The sequence below is a fragment of the Scyliorhinus canicula genome, chromosome 16 (assembly GCF_902713615.1).
Source record: "Scyliorhinus canicula chromosome 16, sScyCan1.1, whole genome shotgun sequence".
Lineage (NCBI taxonomy): Eukaryota > Metazoa > Chordata > Chondrichthyes > Carcharhiniformes > Scyliorhinidae > Scyliorhinus > Scyliorhinus canicula.
Window position 1 is genome coordinate 95,474,558 of NC_052161.1, and position 14,689 is coordinate 95,489,246.

Consider the following 14,689-nt stretch of genomic DNA (forward strand, 5'->3'; position numbering starts at 1 on the left):
CTTGCCAACCGTATAATCCATCACATTTCTACCCCTCTTTAACTCTGAAGAAGAGTCATACGCACTCAGAACATTAATTCTGGTTCTCGCTCCACAGGCGCTGCCAAGTTTGTCCTCCATTTTCTTTTTTTTAAAATTTAGATTACCCAATTATTTTTTCCAATTAAGGGGCATTTTAGCGTGGCCAATCCACCTACTCTGCACATTTTTGGGTTGTGGGGGCGAAACCCACGCAGACACAGGGAGAATATGCAAACTCCACACGGACAGTGACCCAGAGCCGGGATCGAACCTGGGACCTCAGCGCCGTGAGGCGGTTGTGCTAACCACTAGGCCACCATGCTGCCCCCATTTTCTATTCTATTCCTGTTATAAACAATGCTTTTTCCCTTCAGGATTAAACACGTTATTATATCCAGTGATTTTGCTTTGCAGTGGGATGCTATCAGTGAGATGGACGAGTTCTTCACGCCGATCCACACCTATCAGGTCTGCAATGTCATGTCTCCAAATCAAAACAATTGGCTAAGGACTAATTGGTTACAGCGGAATGGGGCACGTCGCATTTACATTGAAATAAAATTCACCCTGCGAGACTGCAACAGTATGCCTGGAGTTGTAGGAACCTGCAAAGAGACCTTCAACCTATATTACTTCGAGTCAGATAGGGACATTGGCAGCAATATCTGGGAGAACCAATTTGTGAAGATTGACACGGTGGCAGCTGATGAAAGCTTCACCAGTGTGGACCTGGGAATCCGGAGACTGAAATTAAACACTGAAGTTCGTGGAGTGGGTCCACTCAACAAGAAAGGTATCTACCTAGCTTTTCAGGATATAGGAGCTTGCATTGCGATTGTGTCAGTGAGGGTGTACTACAAGAAATGCCCGGCCATGATTCAGAACTTGGCTGTCTTTCCTGATGCGGTGACTGGAGCCGACTCCTCCTCTCTGGTAGAGGTACAAGGTCAATGTGTGGACCACAGTGAGGAGAGAGATACACCCAAGATGTATTGCAGCGCGGAGGGGGAATGGCTTGTTCCCATTGGGAAGTGCGTCTGTAGTGCTGGTTACGAGGAGCAAAGAGATAGCTGTCGAGGTAAGATTCCTTTCAAATTCTTTTTGATACGTGAAGTGGAAGTTAATGGTGGCTTTGGATCTATGGTTCCCAAGGCTTTCAACCAATGGGGTTTGCCTCATTCATGCCTGGGTTTGCTTTAGGCTGCTTGATAGAGATTGAATGCTGTGATTAACCAATAACTCCATTGGAAGGTACAATGTGATTACCAGAATGTAGAAGGTGAACTTAATACATCTTGAATTATTCTCATCTGGTAGTTTCTATATCAGTCACTGCAAAGATTTTTCCAATTAGCTCTTCTTAAACATTGATATGTGATGTACATAGTAAGATAAATAATTTAATACAAACGGCTTGTTCCAGCCAACAGGACTTCAAGGTTATGACGCACTAACTACCACTGGGGCCTGATTTTAATTACTTATTCTTTAGCTTGGAAGTTACAAGTTGGAGGGGCAAAGAAATCCACAGAGTTAACGTATTGCGTTCGTATGACTCTTCTTCAGAACTGAAGAGGGGTGGTAATCCACAAAGAAAACCACATAAAATGTCCAACCATTAAGAGGGGGACAATCTGTAATCCATTTCTCAGATTATGACTGGAGCTTGCACATCATTGTGACAGAATCTCAATATTAACACTGCTGTTGGTAATGTGGTATATGTACACACACCTGTGTACATACAAAAGCTTATACACATGTACAAAGACGGATGTAAAATCACACACATTTGTACAAAGACAAGCATATGTGCAAACACATACCTCCAACAATACAATCACACATGTACACACACATTCATATACAATGCACATGCAAAACACACTTGAAAATTCTGTGTACACACACAAGTCACTTGAATAGATATACATTTGAATTGGATGTATGGACATATACATGCACACATGCAAATATTAACAAACGCACATACAGAAATAGGCACACATACATAATCTTGCATGTTCACACACGATATATGCCAACCTACATTAAGAAAGGCTTTGATTTGATTTATTATTGTCACATGTATTAGTATACAGTGAAAAGTATTGTTTCTTGCATGCTGTACAAACAATGCATACCGTTCATAGGGAAGGAAGGAGAGACTGCAGAATATAATGTTACAGTTATAGCAAGGTGTAGAGAAAAGATCAACTTAATGCGAGGTAGGTCCATTCAAAAGTCTGATGGCAGCAGGGAAGAAGCTGTTCTTGAGTCAGTTGGTACGTGACCTCAAACTTTGGTATCTTTTCCCTGATGGAAGAAGATGGAAGAGCATATGTCCAAGGTGCGTGGGGTCCTTAATTATGCTGGCTGCCTTTCTGAGGCAGCGGGAATTATAGATAGAGTCAATGGATGGGAGGTTGGTTTGCGTGATGGACTGGGCTACATTCACGACCTTTTGTAGTTTCCTGCAGTCTTGGGCAGAGCAGGCTCCATACCAAGCTGTGATACAACCAGAAAGAATGCTTTCTACGGTGCATCTGTAAAAGTTGGTGAGGGTCGTAGCTGTCATGCCAAATTTCCTTAGTCTTCTGAAAAAGTAGAGTCGTTGTTGGGCTTTCCTAACTATAGTGTCGGCATGGGGGGACCAGGACAGGCTGTTGGTGATCTGTCCACCTAAAAACTTGAAGCTCTCGACACTTTCTACGTCGTTCCCATTGATGTAGACAGGGGCAGGTTCTCCACTACGCTTCCTGAATTCGATGACAATCTCCTTTGTTTTGTTGACATTGAGGCTGGTGAACAATGTGTAACTAAAAATCATGAATCGAGGCTAAAAGACAACATCAAGGTGTCTTCAAAAATCACTTCTTTTTCTGATAGATTTCCAAATTTTATTGGTTTTTTGGAATCACACAGTTTGTTCTTGGACATGAAGGCCCAAGGTCTGAATTATGAAGTGACGAGAAGTGATTCCACTGCAAGTGTAGTGGTACAGCAAGCTCGTAAAGAGGGGGAAGACACAAGTTCACTTGTAGTAATAATAATAATAATCGCTTATTGTCACAAGTAGGCTTCAATGAAGTTACTGTGAAAAGTCCCTCGTTGCCACATTCCGGCGCCTGTTCAGGGAGGCCGATACGGGAATTGAACCCGCACTGCTGGCCTTGTTCCGCATTACAAGCCAGCTGTTTAGCCAACTGTGCTAAACCAGCCCCTCAATAGATTTTAGATGTTTCTGAGGGGACTGTGAAGGACGTGCAAAATATTTTCACAAGGAGGCCTCTGATGTAACACCCTGGGAAACATTAATTTTTCACATCTCGTTGGTATATGTCCCACATTCTGCATGAAAGTCAGTGGTGGTGGGAGACTGAAGTAGATCTTTAACATCAGCTGTGAAAGCGAGCATGTTTCTGAAGTAATCAGGAAAAAGACCTAGAGGCCATTCTTTAAGATACTTATCAAGAATTTGAATGGGACGTGATAGTGCAAAACCTAGATTCACTCCTCTTGTGACAGAGCTCAGAGTAGAAATACAAACCCCTCCACACACGCACACCCTCCCCGTGAAAAAATCTGAGGTTGTTCCAAGTATTCCTAAAGAAATTTACAACCAATAGAGGCCATTGTGTCTGTACCAACTATGTTCTAGAACAATTCTGGAACTAAACTTCCTCTCTGCATATGAATTATTCTGAATCTAATACTATAAAGGTGCACTTTCACAGACTTCATTAGTGAATACAAAAGGTATTCATTAATAAGAGTTGTACAGCAGCCTCTCACCATGGGGCGATTCCACATTCTGAGCCCTGTTTGGTCATCCAGGCCAGGTGAACTTACTCTGCTGTGTTGCTCTTAAAGGGATAATCACCACAAATATTCAGCCATCTTAGCTTTCGAGGATGCAATTGTCTCTGCTTCAACTACTGTCAGCAACAACGCTCTTCATTCTCCAATGATTATTTAACTTCACTCTACCCTCACTCTCTGTGACTAACTTGTCAATGAGCCCATCCTTGCCCTGGTCAGGCCAGTCACTCTCTCACAACTTGAAATGATCAGATTGAGTAAAGGACATGGGAAGGAGGAGTTTTTACTTTTGAGGTACGGGAATTGGGAGGAAGCAGGGAGGTGCCTAGCAGAGCATTGGGTACCAGCCAGACTGAGTTATAACGTGAGAGTCAGTGTGAAATATCAGGAACAGGTTTCCTGCCCAAAGTCACCCTGATTGACAAGCTTCACTTTCAGACAGGTGCGAAGCATTCAAGAGGAAGATGCAGGACCAGGTTGGTCCAAATGCTGACCCTCAAGTGGGTTGTAGTTTTTCTTGGGGAGAATGGAAGGGTCAGAGGCCTGAATGAGTCGAGGCCGAGAGAGGTTTGGAGGTATTGTGGAGGGGATGGTCAGAGATCCTGGGGTGGGCTGGGGGTAAAGTCACTTATCCCCTATATCAAGCAGTCTTCAACTCTTGCTAGCTGCTCGGTTTCCAGTTATATGGCCAGGGTTAAATTCAAAATGTTGGATCAATTGGAGATGCACAGCCCCATTTTAAAATTTAAATTGCTAATTCACCTTTCATTTCATTCCATCCAAAGCTCACCTTCCCTCTCTACCTCACCCGACCCTCCATGTCCCATCCTAATCCTCCTCAAATGTCCCCTTCCCCCCATATTCTTCTATCCCACCTTCACCAGAATCGGCGATGAGTTGAGTTTGACGCAGGTTAAGGGTCAGGATTCAGATTTTAAAGATTTAACCCCGCCCCCACCTCAGCCAAACCCACTCTTCCCTCAGACTTTCTCGGCTTTTAAAAACTCTCCCCTGAGCAATGCAACACGATTTGGGCAGCACGGTAGCATTGTGGTTAGCACAATCGCTTCACAGCTCCAGGGTCCCAGGTTCGATTCCGGCTTGGGTCACTGTCTGTGCGGAGTCTGCACATCCTCCCCGTGTGTGCGTGGGTTTTCTCCGGGTGCTCCGGTTTCCTCCCACAGTCCAAAGACGTGCAGGTTAGGTGGATTAGCCATGATAAATTGCCCTTAGTGTCCAAAATTGCCCTTAGTGTTGGGTGGGGTTACTGGGTTATGGGGATAGGGTGGAGGTGTTAACCTTGGGTAGGGTGCTCTTTCCAGGAGCCGGTGCAGACTCGATGGGCCGAATGGCCTCCTTCTGCACTGTAAATTCTATGTAATCTATGTAAATTTGTGTGATCCATTTCTTTCACTCTTTCTGATATCCTGCAATGTTCACCTTGACGCAACAACTATATTGCTTTTCCTATGGGCAAATATCTCAGGAATTTCATAGGAGCATACTGATACCCAGCCATAGAAGGAGACATTCGGATAGGTGACTGGAGGTGTGGTCATACAGGTGGGTTTTATGGTGCATCTTTGTTCAGTTTCATGCCTTGGAGATAGGCAAAGATGATACACCAACCTCTCAGTGTGTAACAGGAGTTTCACTCAATGCTTTAAAATGTAGTGTAGGGAATAATGTAGGAAAACACAAAGTCATGCACTTTGGGAGGAAGAATGAAGGAGCTAAATATTATTTGAATGGAGAAAGACTGCAGAAAACTGCAGCACAGATGGATTTGGGGATCCTCGTGCATCAAAGGTCAGCATACAAGTTCAGCAGGTAACTGGGAAGGCAATTGGAATGTTGGCCGTAATTTTAAAGGGAATGGAATATAAAAATAGGGAAGTCTTCACTGAGGGGCAGCATGGTAGCATAATAGTTAGCACAGTTGCCTCATAACTCCAGGGTCCCAGATTCGATTCCCAACTTGGGTCACTGTCTGTGTGGAGTCTGCACATTCTCCCTGTGTGTGCGTGGGTTTCCACCGGGTGCTCTGGTTTCGTCCCACAGTCCAAAGATGTGTGGGTTAGGTGCATTGGCCATCCTAAATTGCCCTTAGTGTCCGTTGTTGCCCTTAGCTGCCGGGGGAAAGCAGGCAGCATATTCAAGGATCCCTCCCACCCGGCTTACTCACTTTTCCAACTTCTTCCATCGGGCAGGAGATTCAGAAGTCTGAGAACACGGACGAACAGACTCAAAAACAGCTTCTTCCCCACTGTCACCAGACTCCTAAATGACCCTTTTATGGACTGTCCTCATTAACACTACACCCTGTCTGCTTCATCCGATGCCAATGCTTATGTAGTTACATTGTATATCTTGTGTTGCCCTATTATGTATTCTCATGTATTTTCTTGAATTCTGTTCAATTCCCTTTTCTTCCCATGTACTGAATGATCTGTTGAGCTGCTTGCAGAAAAATACTTTTCACTGTACCTCGGTACACGTGACAATAAACAAATCCAATCCAATCCAATCCAATCCAAAAGAATTGGCTGGGTTGCTGGGTTGCGGGGATGGGGTGGAGATGTGGGCTTGGGTGGGGTGCTCTTTCCAGGGGCCGGTGCGGACTCGATGGGCCGAGTGGCCTCCTTAAGCATTGTGAATTCTATGATTCTGTGATGATTCACGAGGTTGATCATGGTTCTGGAGGGATTTTCTTTTGAGGAGAGGTTAAGTGGGTTGGGCCAGTACTCATTGAAGCTTAGAATGAGAGGCAACCTTATTGAGATATATAGGACTCTCAGGAGGCTTGGCAGGGTAGATGCTGGGAGGATGCTTCCCCTTGGATCAGAGGGTATGATCTCAGAGTAAGCGATCACCCATTTAAGACATAGTTGAGGAGGAATTTCTTCTTCGAGGGTTGTGAATCTGTGGAACTCCTGACCCCAAGAGCTGTTGAGGCTGGGTCATTAAGTATGTATGTTCATGGCTGAGACAGACAGATTTTTAATCAGTAAGGGAATCAAGGGTTATGGGTATAAGGTAGGAAAGAGGAGTTGAGGATTATATCAGATCAGCCATGGTGTCATTGAATGGTGGAACAGACTCAATTGGCCAAATGGCCTACTTCTGCTCCTGGGCCTTATGGACATATGGGGCTGGATTCTCTGATTTTGAGGCTATGTCCTCACGCCGGCATGGGAACAGTGGCATTTTATGACCGAAAGTTCGGTGTAAAACGGTCACCAATCCTCAGTTTTGCTGGGAGCTAGCAGCCGAGCAGCATAGAACACCCGGCTTGAGCTGCCGATACGGCCCGGAGAATTGCCGGGTCTGTAGCCGTGCATGCGCACTGCGGCCGCCCACAGCGGCCGTGCTGTGCAACACATTGCCAGCCCCGCACGGACCTGGCCTGCGAAATAGTGCCCCCCCCCCAGGCCAGCACACTAGCCCCGGACCATCCCCTAACAGTGCCCCAGCCCCTGACAAAGAACCCTTGCCCGCAGATCAACCTTCCCCCGAATGTGGCGGTACTGAACTGAGTCCGCAGCTGCCATGCCGAATTCCCGACAGGTGAGACCATGAGAGACCCACACCATCGGGTACAAGGCTGGTCGGGGACGGAGCATCGGGGGTTGAGCCTCAGGCAACGTCCTGAGGCTGTCGACATGGTACGCAGCTTTGGAAGGGGCAGAGCATTGCAAAAGCGACGCAGCCGCTGATTAAGTCGGAAACGGGTATACTCCGGCCAATTGCCGAACGTGATATCGGCATCAGCGACTGGAGAATCCTATGGTCTTATGCCTACTCTCTCGTGCTTCCAGTAGCGTTCCATAATTCAGTTTATTTTTCTAATTAGTGACCACACCCAGATTAATTAATCATAGACAGTGAGCAGGCATCCGACATGCTTAACCAAATAAATTGAACACTACATTCTGAAATGAAGAGAGTTAGATGAAGCAGCTGACCAAATTCAATAAAACTGAAAGTCGTCATAGTCCCTGAGGACCATAGACTGCTCTACCCTTTGAGAGAGAGCTGGCTGGGGGAGATTTAACCTGAGAATCACCACACACCTCAGGTGAGGGAGCAAGGTTGTGAAGGTGTGGCCTTCATGAGTATCCTCTGCCGGTACAGGAATTGAACCTGTGATCTTGGAGTCACATCACATCACGATCCAGCCATCCAGTCAATTGAATTAACTGACCCCTGTTACATCCAATAGCTGTAAGAACTTCAACGTAGTTCTGGTAAACCTTGTCATGTACTCTAAACTGAGGCTGATGAGAGATGATCTGAGATTTAATTTTCCTGATATTTATTGTGACTGTGGGTTCTTGTGCTGTGTGGCCCAGATTGAATTTGTTATTTTGATGTTTATTAGTGGAATAATGCATTGATTAGTGAGATACCTGCCGTCTAACCTACTATGTAAGTTTTATTTTCGTGCTCAATCAGTCGGAATTTAACCCAAGTCCCAGTTTGATGGATTTTCAAATGTGTTTTATTTACTCCACTTTGTAAATTGCCTCCCTTTGACTCAGGTGGTGGCCTGTTGGTTTTATTGATTCCTGAGGAGGTGGGCCTTTTCGAATCAGAGTTTAATTGACACTCTTCAATCAGTTGCAAGGAGATGATTTAGAAAAAGCCCTGGATAGACTCAGAAGCTTCATTGATAATGGGAGAGTGATTGCCAATGGCTCTATTTCAAATGATCAGGAGCACAACTCCCCAGAAATCGAGGATACTATTTTCATCATTTAGCTTGCCGCCAAAGAGAACACTATGGCATATTGAACACGAATGATATGCAACATATAGGACAGTGTTATCAGCTTACAGAAAACAAATAAGGTGCAGCATATAGAAGACTTGTCTGCAGCATATAGAATATCCACAAACTGCAACATATAAACCACTTGTCTTTCAAGCTTATATAAAATTATCATAGTGCAGCATATTGAGCGCTGGCCAATGCAGCAACTTCAACGTATAGAACACTAGAAACTGCTGCATAATGAACACTAGTAACTTGCAGAGTATTAAAATACAATGTAGAACATTAGTTACTGCGGCTCGTAGAACACATGGAAATTGTCAAAAATAAAGCACTGGTGAACGGTTACATACAGAGGACAATGAACCTCAGCATATGGAAGATGAGTGGGGGGGGGGGGGTGGGGGTGGCACGGTGGTGCAGTGGTTAGCACTGCTTCCTCACTGCGCTGAGGACCTGGGTTCGATCGTGATCCCGGGTCACTGTGGAGTTCGCACATTCTCCCCGTGTCTGCGCCGATCACACCTCCACAACCCAAAAAGATGCAGGGTAGGTGGATTGGCCACGCTAAATTTCCCTTAATTGGAAAAAATAATGAATTGGTTTCATTAAATTAAAAATGGAAGATGGTCTGCAGCATACGGTGCATTTGTTAAGAAACATCTTATAGAGGTCTATTGTGCTACAGCATAAGAACACCAGAAAATTGGAGCATAACAAATGTTAGGGGAGGTGATGGTATAGTGGTATTATCACTGCACTAGTAATCATAGAATCCCTACAGTGCAGAAGGAGGCCATTTGGCCCATTGAGTCTGCATTGACCCTCGAAAAGACGCCCCGAGCGAGGACTATTCTTCTTTTCCCCCCCCCCCCCCCCCCCCCTCCCTGTAATCCCATCTAACAGTTGGACACTGAGGGGCAATTTAGCATGGCAAATCCAACTAAACTGCACATCCTTTGACTAATTCAAGGGAACTGGGTTCAAATCCCATCACAGTAGACGGTGAAATTTGAATTCAATAAAAATCTGGAATTAAAAGAAACTGAGGTTTCATAGAAATCCCATTTGGCCTGCAAAATGCCCTTTAGGGAAGGAAATATGACCAACACCTGACTCCTATATGCTCCAGACTGACGACTCAAAAGGGAGAGTATCAAATTGAAGGAAAAAGCATATAAAGTGGCAAAGATTGCTGGGAGATTAGAGGACTGGGAAATCTTTAGGGGGCAACAGAAAGCTACTAAAAAAGCTATAAAGAAGAGTAAGATAGAGTATGAGAGTAAACTTGCTCAGAATATAAAAACAGACAGTAAAAGTTTTTACAAATATGTAAGACAAAAAAGAGTGGCTAAGGTAAATATTGGTCCTTTAGAGGATGAGAAGGGAGTTTTAATAATGGGAAATGAGGAAATGGCTGAGGAACTGAACAGGTTTTTTGGGTCGGTCTTCACAGTGGAAGACACAAATAACATGCCAGTGACTGATAGAAATGAGGCTATGACAGGTGAGGACCTTGAGACGATTGTTATCACTAAGGAGGGAGTGATGGGCAAGCTAATGGGGCTAAAGGTAGACAAGTCTCCTGGCCCTGATGGAATGCATCCCAGAGTGCTAAAAGAGATGGCTAGGGAAATTGCAGATGCACTAGTGATAATTTACCGAAATTCACTAGACTCTGGGGTGGTCCCGGTGGATTGGAAATTAGCAAACGTGACGCCACTGTTTAAAAAAGGAGGTAGGCAGAAAGCAGGAAATTATAGGCCAGTGAGTTTAACTTCGGTAATAGGGAAGATGCTGGAATCTATCATCAAGGAAGAAATTGCGAGGCATCTGGATAGAAATTGTCCCATTGGGCAGACGCAGCATGGGTTCGTAAAAGGCAGGTCGTGCCTAACTAATTTAGTGGAATTTTTTGAGGACATTACCAGTGCAGTAGATAACGGGGAGCCGATGGATGTGGTATATCTGGATTTCCAGAAAGCCTTTGACAAGGTGCCACACAAAAGGTTGCTGCATAAGATAAAGATGCATGGCATTAAGGGTAAAGTAGTAGCATGGATAGAGGATTGGTTAATTAATAGAAAGCAAAGAGTTGGGATAAATGGGTGTTTCTCTGGTTGGCAATCAGTAGCTAGTGGTGTCCCTCAGGGATCCGTGTTGGGCCCACAATTGTTCACAATTTACATTGATGATTTGGAATTGGGGACCAAGGGCAATGTGTCCAAGTTTGCAGATGACACTAAGATGAGTGGTAAAGCGAAAAGTGCAGAGGATACTGGAAGTCTGCAGAGGGATTTGGATAGGTTAAGTGAATGGGCTCGGGTCTGGCAGATGGAATACAATGTTGACAAATGTGAGGTTATCCATTTTGGTAGGAATAACAGCAAACGGGATTATTATTTAAACGATAAAATATTAAAGCATGCCGCTGTTCAGAGAGACTTGGGTGTGCTAGTGCATGAGTCACAGAAGGTTGGTTTACAAGTGCAACAGGTGATTAAGAAGGCAAATGGAATTTTGTCCTTCATTGCTAGAGGGATGGAGTTTAAGACTAGGGAGGTTATGTTGCAATTGTATAAGGTGTTAGTGCGGCCACACCTGGAGTATTGTGTTCAGTTTTGGTCTCCTTACTTGAGAAAGGACGTACTGGCGCTGGAGGGTGTGCAGAGGAGATTCACGAGGTTAATCCCAGAGCTGAAGGGGTTGGATTATGAGGAGAGGTTGAGTAGACTGGGACTGTACTCGTTGGAATTTAGAAGGATGAGGGGGGATCTTATAGAAACATTTAAAATTATGAAGGGAATAGATAGGATAGATGCGGGCAGGTTGTTTCCACTGGCGGGTGACAGCAGAACTAGGGGGCATAGCCTCAAAATAAGGGGAAGTAGATTTAGAACTGAGTTTAGGAGGAACTTCTTCACCCAAAGGGTTGTGAATCTATGGAATTCCTTGCCCAGTGAAGCAGTTGAGGCTCCTTCATTACATGTTTTTAAGGTAAAGATAGATAGTTTTTTGAAGAATAAATGGATTAAGGGTTATGGTGTTCGGGCCGGAAAGTGGAGCTGAGTCCACAAAAGATCAGCCATGATCTCATTGAATGGCGGAGCAGGCTCGAGGGGCCAGATGGCCTACTCCTGCTCCTAGTTCTTATGTTCTTATGTTCTTATGTTCATCAATGCCTCTGAAAAGCTACTCGGGTCAAGGATAATTAGGGATGGGCAATAAATGCTGCCCACATCCCATGAATAAATAAAAATCATTTAGTGCCTGTGTAAACTGCAAAGCACAAATGAACTATAGCCAATAGGATACTGGTAAACTACAGGGTAAGCTGCAGCACATAGAACATGGAAAATAGGACAAACTCTAGTCACTGCAGAATAGAGAACACCAGAAAATGTCAGCTTAACGAATGTTAACATTGTTCTGTTTTTGACCTTCATTTTCCAGTACACAGGTTGCTGGTGTTTTTAATTCACTAAAATACAATAGAACTGCGTGGTTTTGGTGTTTTTTTTTAATACATGGCTTCAATGATCCTGGTTCTCTGGAGTAAAGGCTGAGACTGCAAGGAACACATTTTATTAATTTGATTTATTTAAAGTATGTTCCAAGATATTTTTAATGGAAATCAACACATTCTGATTGAGTCACTTTCTCTGATTGAATGCATTTTGTGGCTCACTTATTTATATATGTTTTCCGCAATTCAGAACAGAAACTATGGCACCTTCTAAAGAACTTCACCGACAATAAAGTCCTTTTGAAATGTAGTCACTTGCAATGTTGTAGTGGTACAGCGAATATGGACACCACAAAACTCCACAAGTAACATTGCGACTAATGACAGCTAATCTCTATTGACGGGGCTGATTGAGGGCTAAGGGCGGAATTCTCCGCAAGGCCCGACACCGTCGTGAAACCTGGAAAGGTTCACGACGGCGTCGGAAGCCTCTCCCGGCCCCCTATTCTCCCCTACCCGGGGAGGATAGGCAGGCCGTACCGGGAAACTCGGTGGCCGGGCCTTGTCCCTGGCTTCAAGGCCCGGTGCACCAAGAATGACGCCACGGCGGAGCCTAATGACGTCAGCCGCACATGCGCGGGTTGGACAGCTCAAACCCATGCATGCGCGGTTGCCGTCTTTCCCCTCAGCCACCCCGCAAGACATGGCGGCTTGATCTTGCGGGGCGGCGGAGGGGAAAGAGTGCGTCCCCTTGAGACGCCGGCCCGACGATCGGTGGGCACCGATCGCGGGCCAGTCCCCTCCCGAGCACGGTCGTGGTGCTCGATCCCGATCACGATGATCACGATGGCAGCGACCAGGTGTGGTTGCCGTCGTCGTGAACAGGTTAGGAACGGCAGGTTGCTCAGCCCATCCGGGTCGGAGAATGGCGGGCCGCCGTGAAAACGGCGGCCCGCGTTTCTCCGAGCGGCGTGTCGCAAAACCGGACAGGCCATTTGGGGGGGGGGGGTGGGAGAATAGCGGGAGGAGCGGGAGCGGACCTCCCGCTATTCTCCCACCCATCGTGGTTGCGGAGAATCGCATCCTAAGTATTTGCCAGAACATTTGGAGGACCCCACCTGCTCTCCAAATAGTGCCAGAGAATCTTTTACGTTGACTTTCAATGGTAAACCGAGACTTTAAGCTGGATTTTCAACTGCTGATAAGGATGGGAATGGATGCTGGCATGATTTGAAAATCATGTTCCTGGAAGGAATGCAATGCAATTTTCAATCTGTGGGCATCTGGAACAGGCTATGCCACCAATGAAGTGTCTGTTAATTGTGGAGCCCTTTGAAAGGCCTCAATAGTCTTGTTAATGGAGTTAATGGAGGCACAGGTGAGCTCATACTTAGAGTCATAGAACAGTACAGCACAGAACAGGCCCTTCGGCCCTCGATGTTGTGCCGAGCAATGATCACCCTACTCAAACCCACGTATCCACGCTATACCCGTAACCCAACAACCCCCCCCCCCCCCCCCCCCCCCCCCTTAACCTTACGTTTTAGGACACTACGGGCAATTTAGCATGGCCAATCCACCTAACCCGCACATCTTTGGACTGTGGGAGGAAACCGGAGCACCCGGAGGAAACCCACGCACACACGGGGAGGACGTGCAGACTCCGCACAGACAGTGACCCAGCCGGGAATCGAACCTGGGACCCTGGAGCTGTGAAGCATTTATGCTAACCACCATGCTACCGTGCTGCTAATGTCATCGAGGTCGACAGCCTTTCGGCCCATCGTGTCAGGGCTGGTCAAAAACAACCGCCTAGCGGGCAGCACGGTGGCACAGTGGTTAGCATTGCTGCCTCACGCCGCTGAGGACCCGGGTTCGAATCCCGACCCTGGGTCACTGTCCATGTGGAGTTTGCACATTCTCCCCGTGTCTGTGTGGGTTTCGCCCCCACAACCCAAAGATGTGCAGGTTAGGTGAATTGGCCATGCTAAATTGCCCCTTAATTGGAAAACATAATTGGGTACTCTAAATTTTAAAAAAAACAACCGCCTAGGTATTCTAATCCTTTTTTCTGGCACTTGGCCCATAGCCTTGCATGCCTTGGCATCACTCAGTTGCTTGACCAGTGACACAGAGTTTCCATTGCTGGTGCTGAGGGGTGCATTTTTCTCCAGTGATAGGTGGGCATCCTCAGAGTGGCGTCTGGCGGCTGGCGTCACCAGGGCAGCAGAGAAAGTGAGCCAGCAGCAGGGCTGTGACAGGAGATGGGTGCATACTAGCCTGACATGAGGCAGAGGAGCAGAGGAGTTGCCTCAGCCGAGATATCCTCCCAGTCATGAACAAGCCCAAAGAGCACAGAGAGGGGCTGCAAAGATGAAAAAGGCCACCATACAAGATAGGGAGTGTATCAGCCAAAGGTCAACTACCTGCAGTTGGTAGAGTGCCAGTACCAGAGAAGATTGCACATATCCGGGCAAATGGTCTTGCACATTTGCGTTGTGAAGCACAGTTACCAGATATCACATGACACCAATGCAGCCATCAAGGTCATGTGGCACTGAAATTATATACATCCAGGTCATTCCAGGGATCAGTTATGGACCTGG

The 14,689-nt window shown here is 46.0% G+C and overlaps 1 protein-coding gene across 5 annotated transcripts in view; it reads left to right on the forward strand.

The window, feature by feature from the left end:
- Positions 1-14,689, forward strand: part of epha8 (eph receptor A8) — a 711,779-nt gene that overhangs the window by 129,950 nt on the left and 567,140 nt on the right. For all 5 annotated transcript variants that reach the window (XM_038821567.1, XM_038821564.1, XM_038821566.1 and 2 more), the window contains exon 3: positions 436-1,099. In XM_038821567.1, coding sequence (XP_038677495.1) covers positions 436-1,099 — 664 coding nt within the window. The remainder of the gene's footprint in view (positions 1-435; positions 1,100-14,689) is intronic.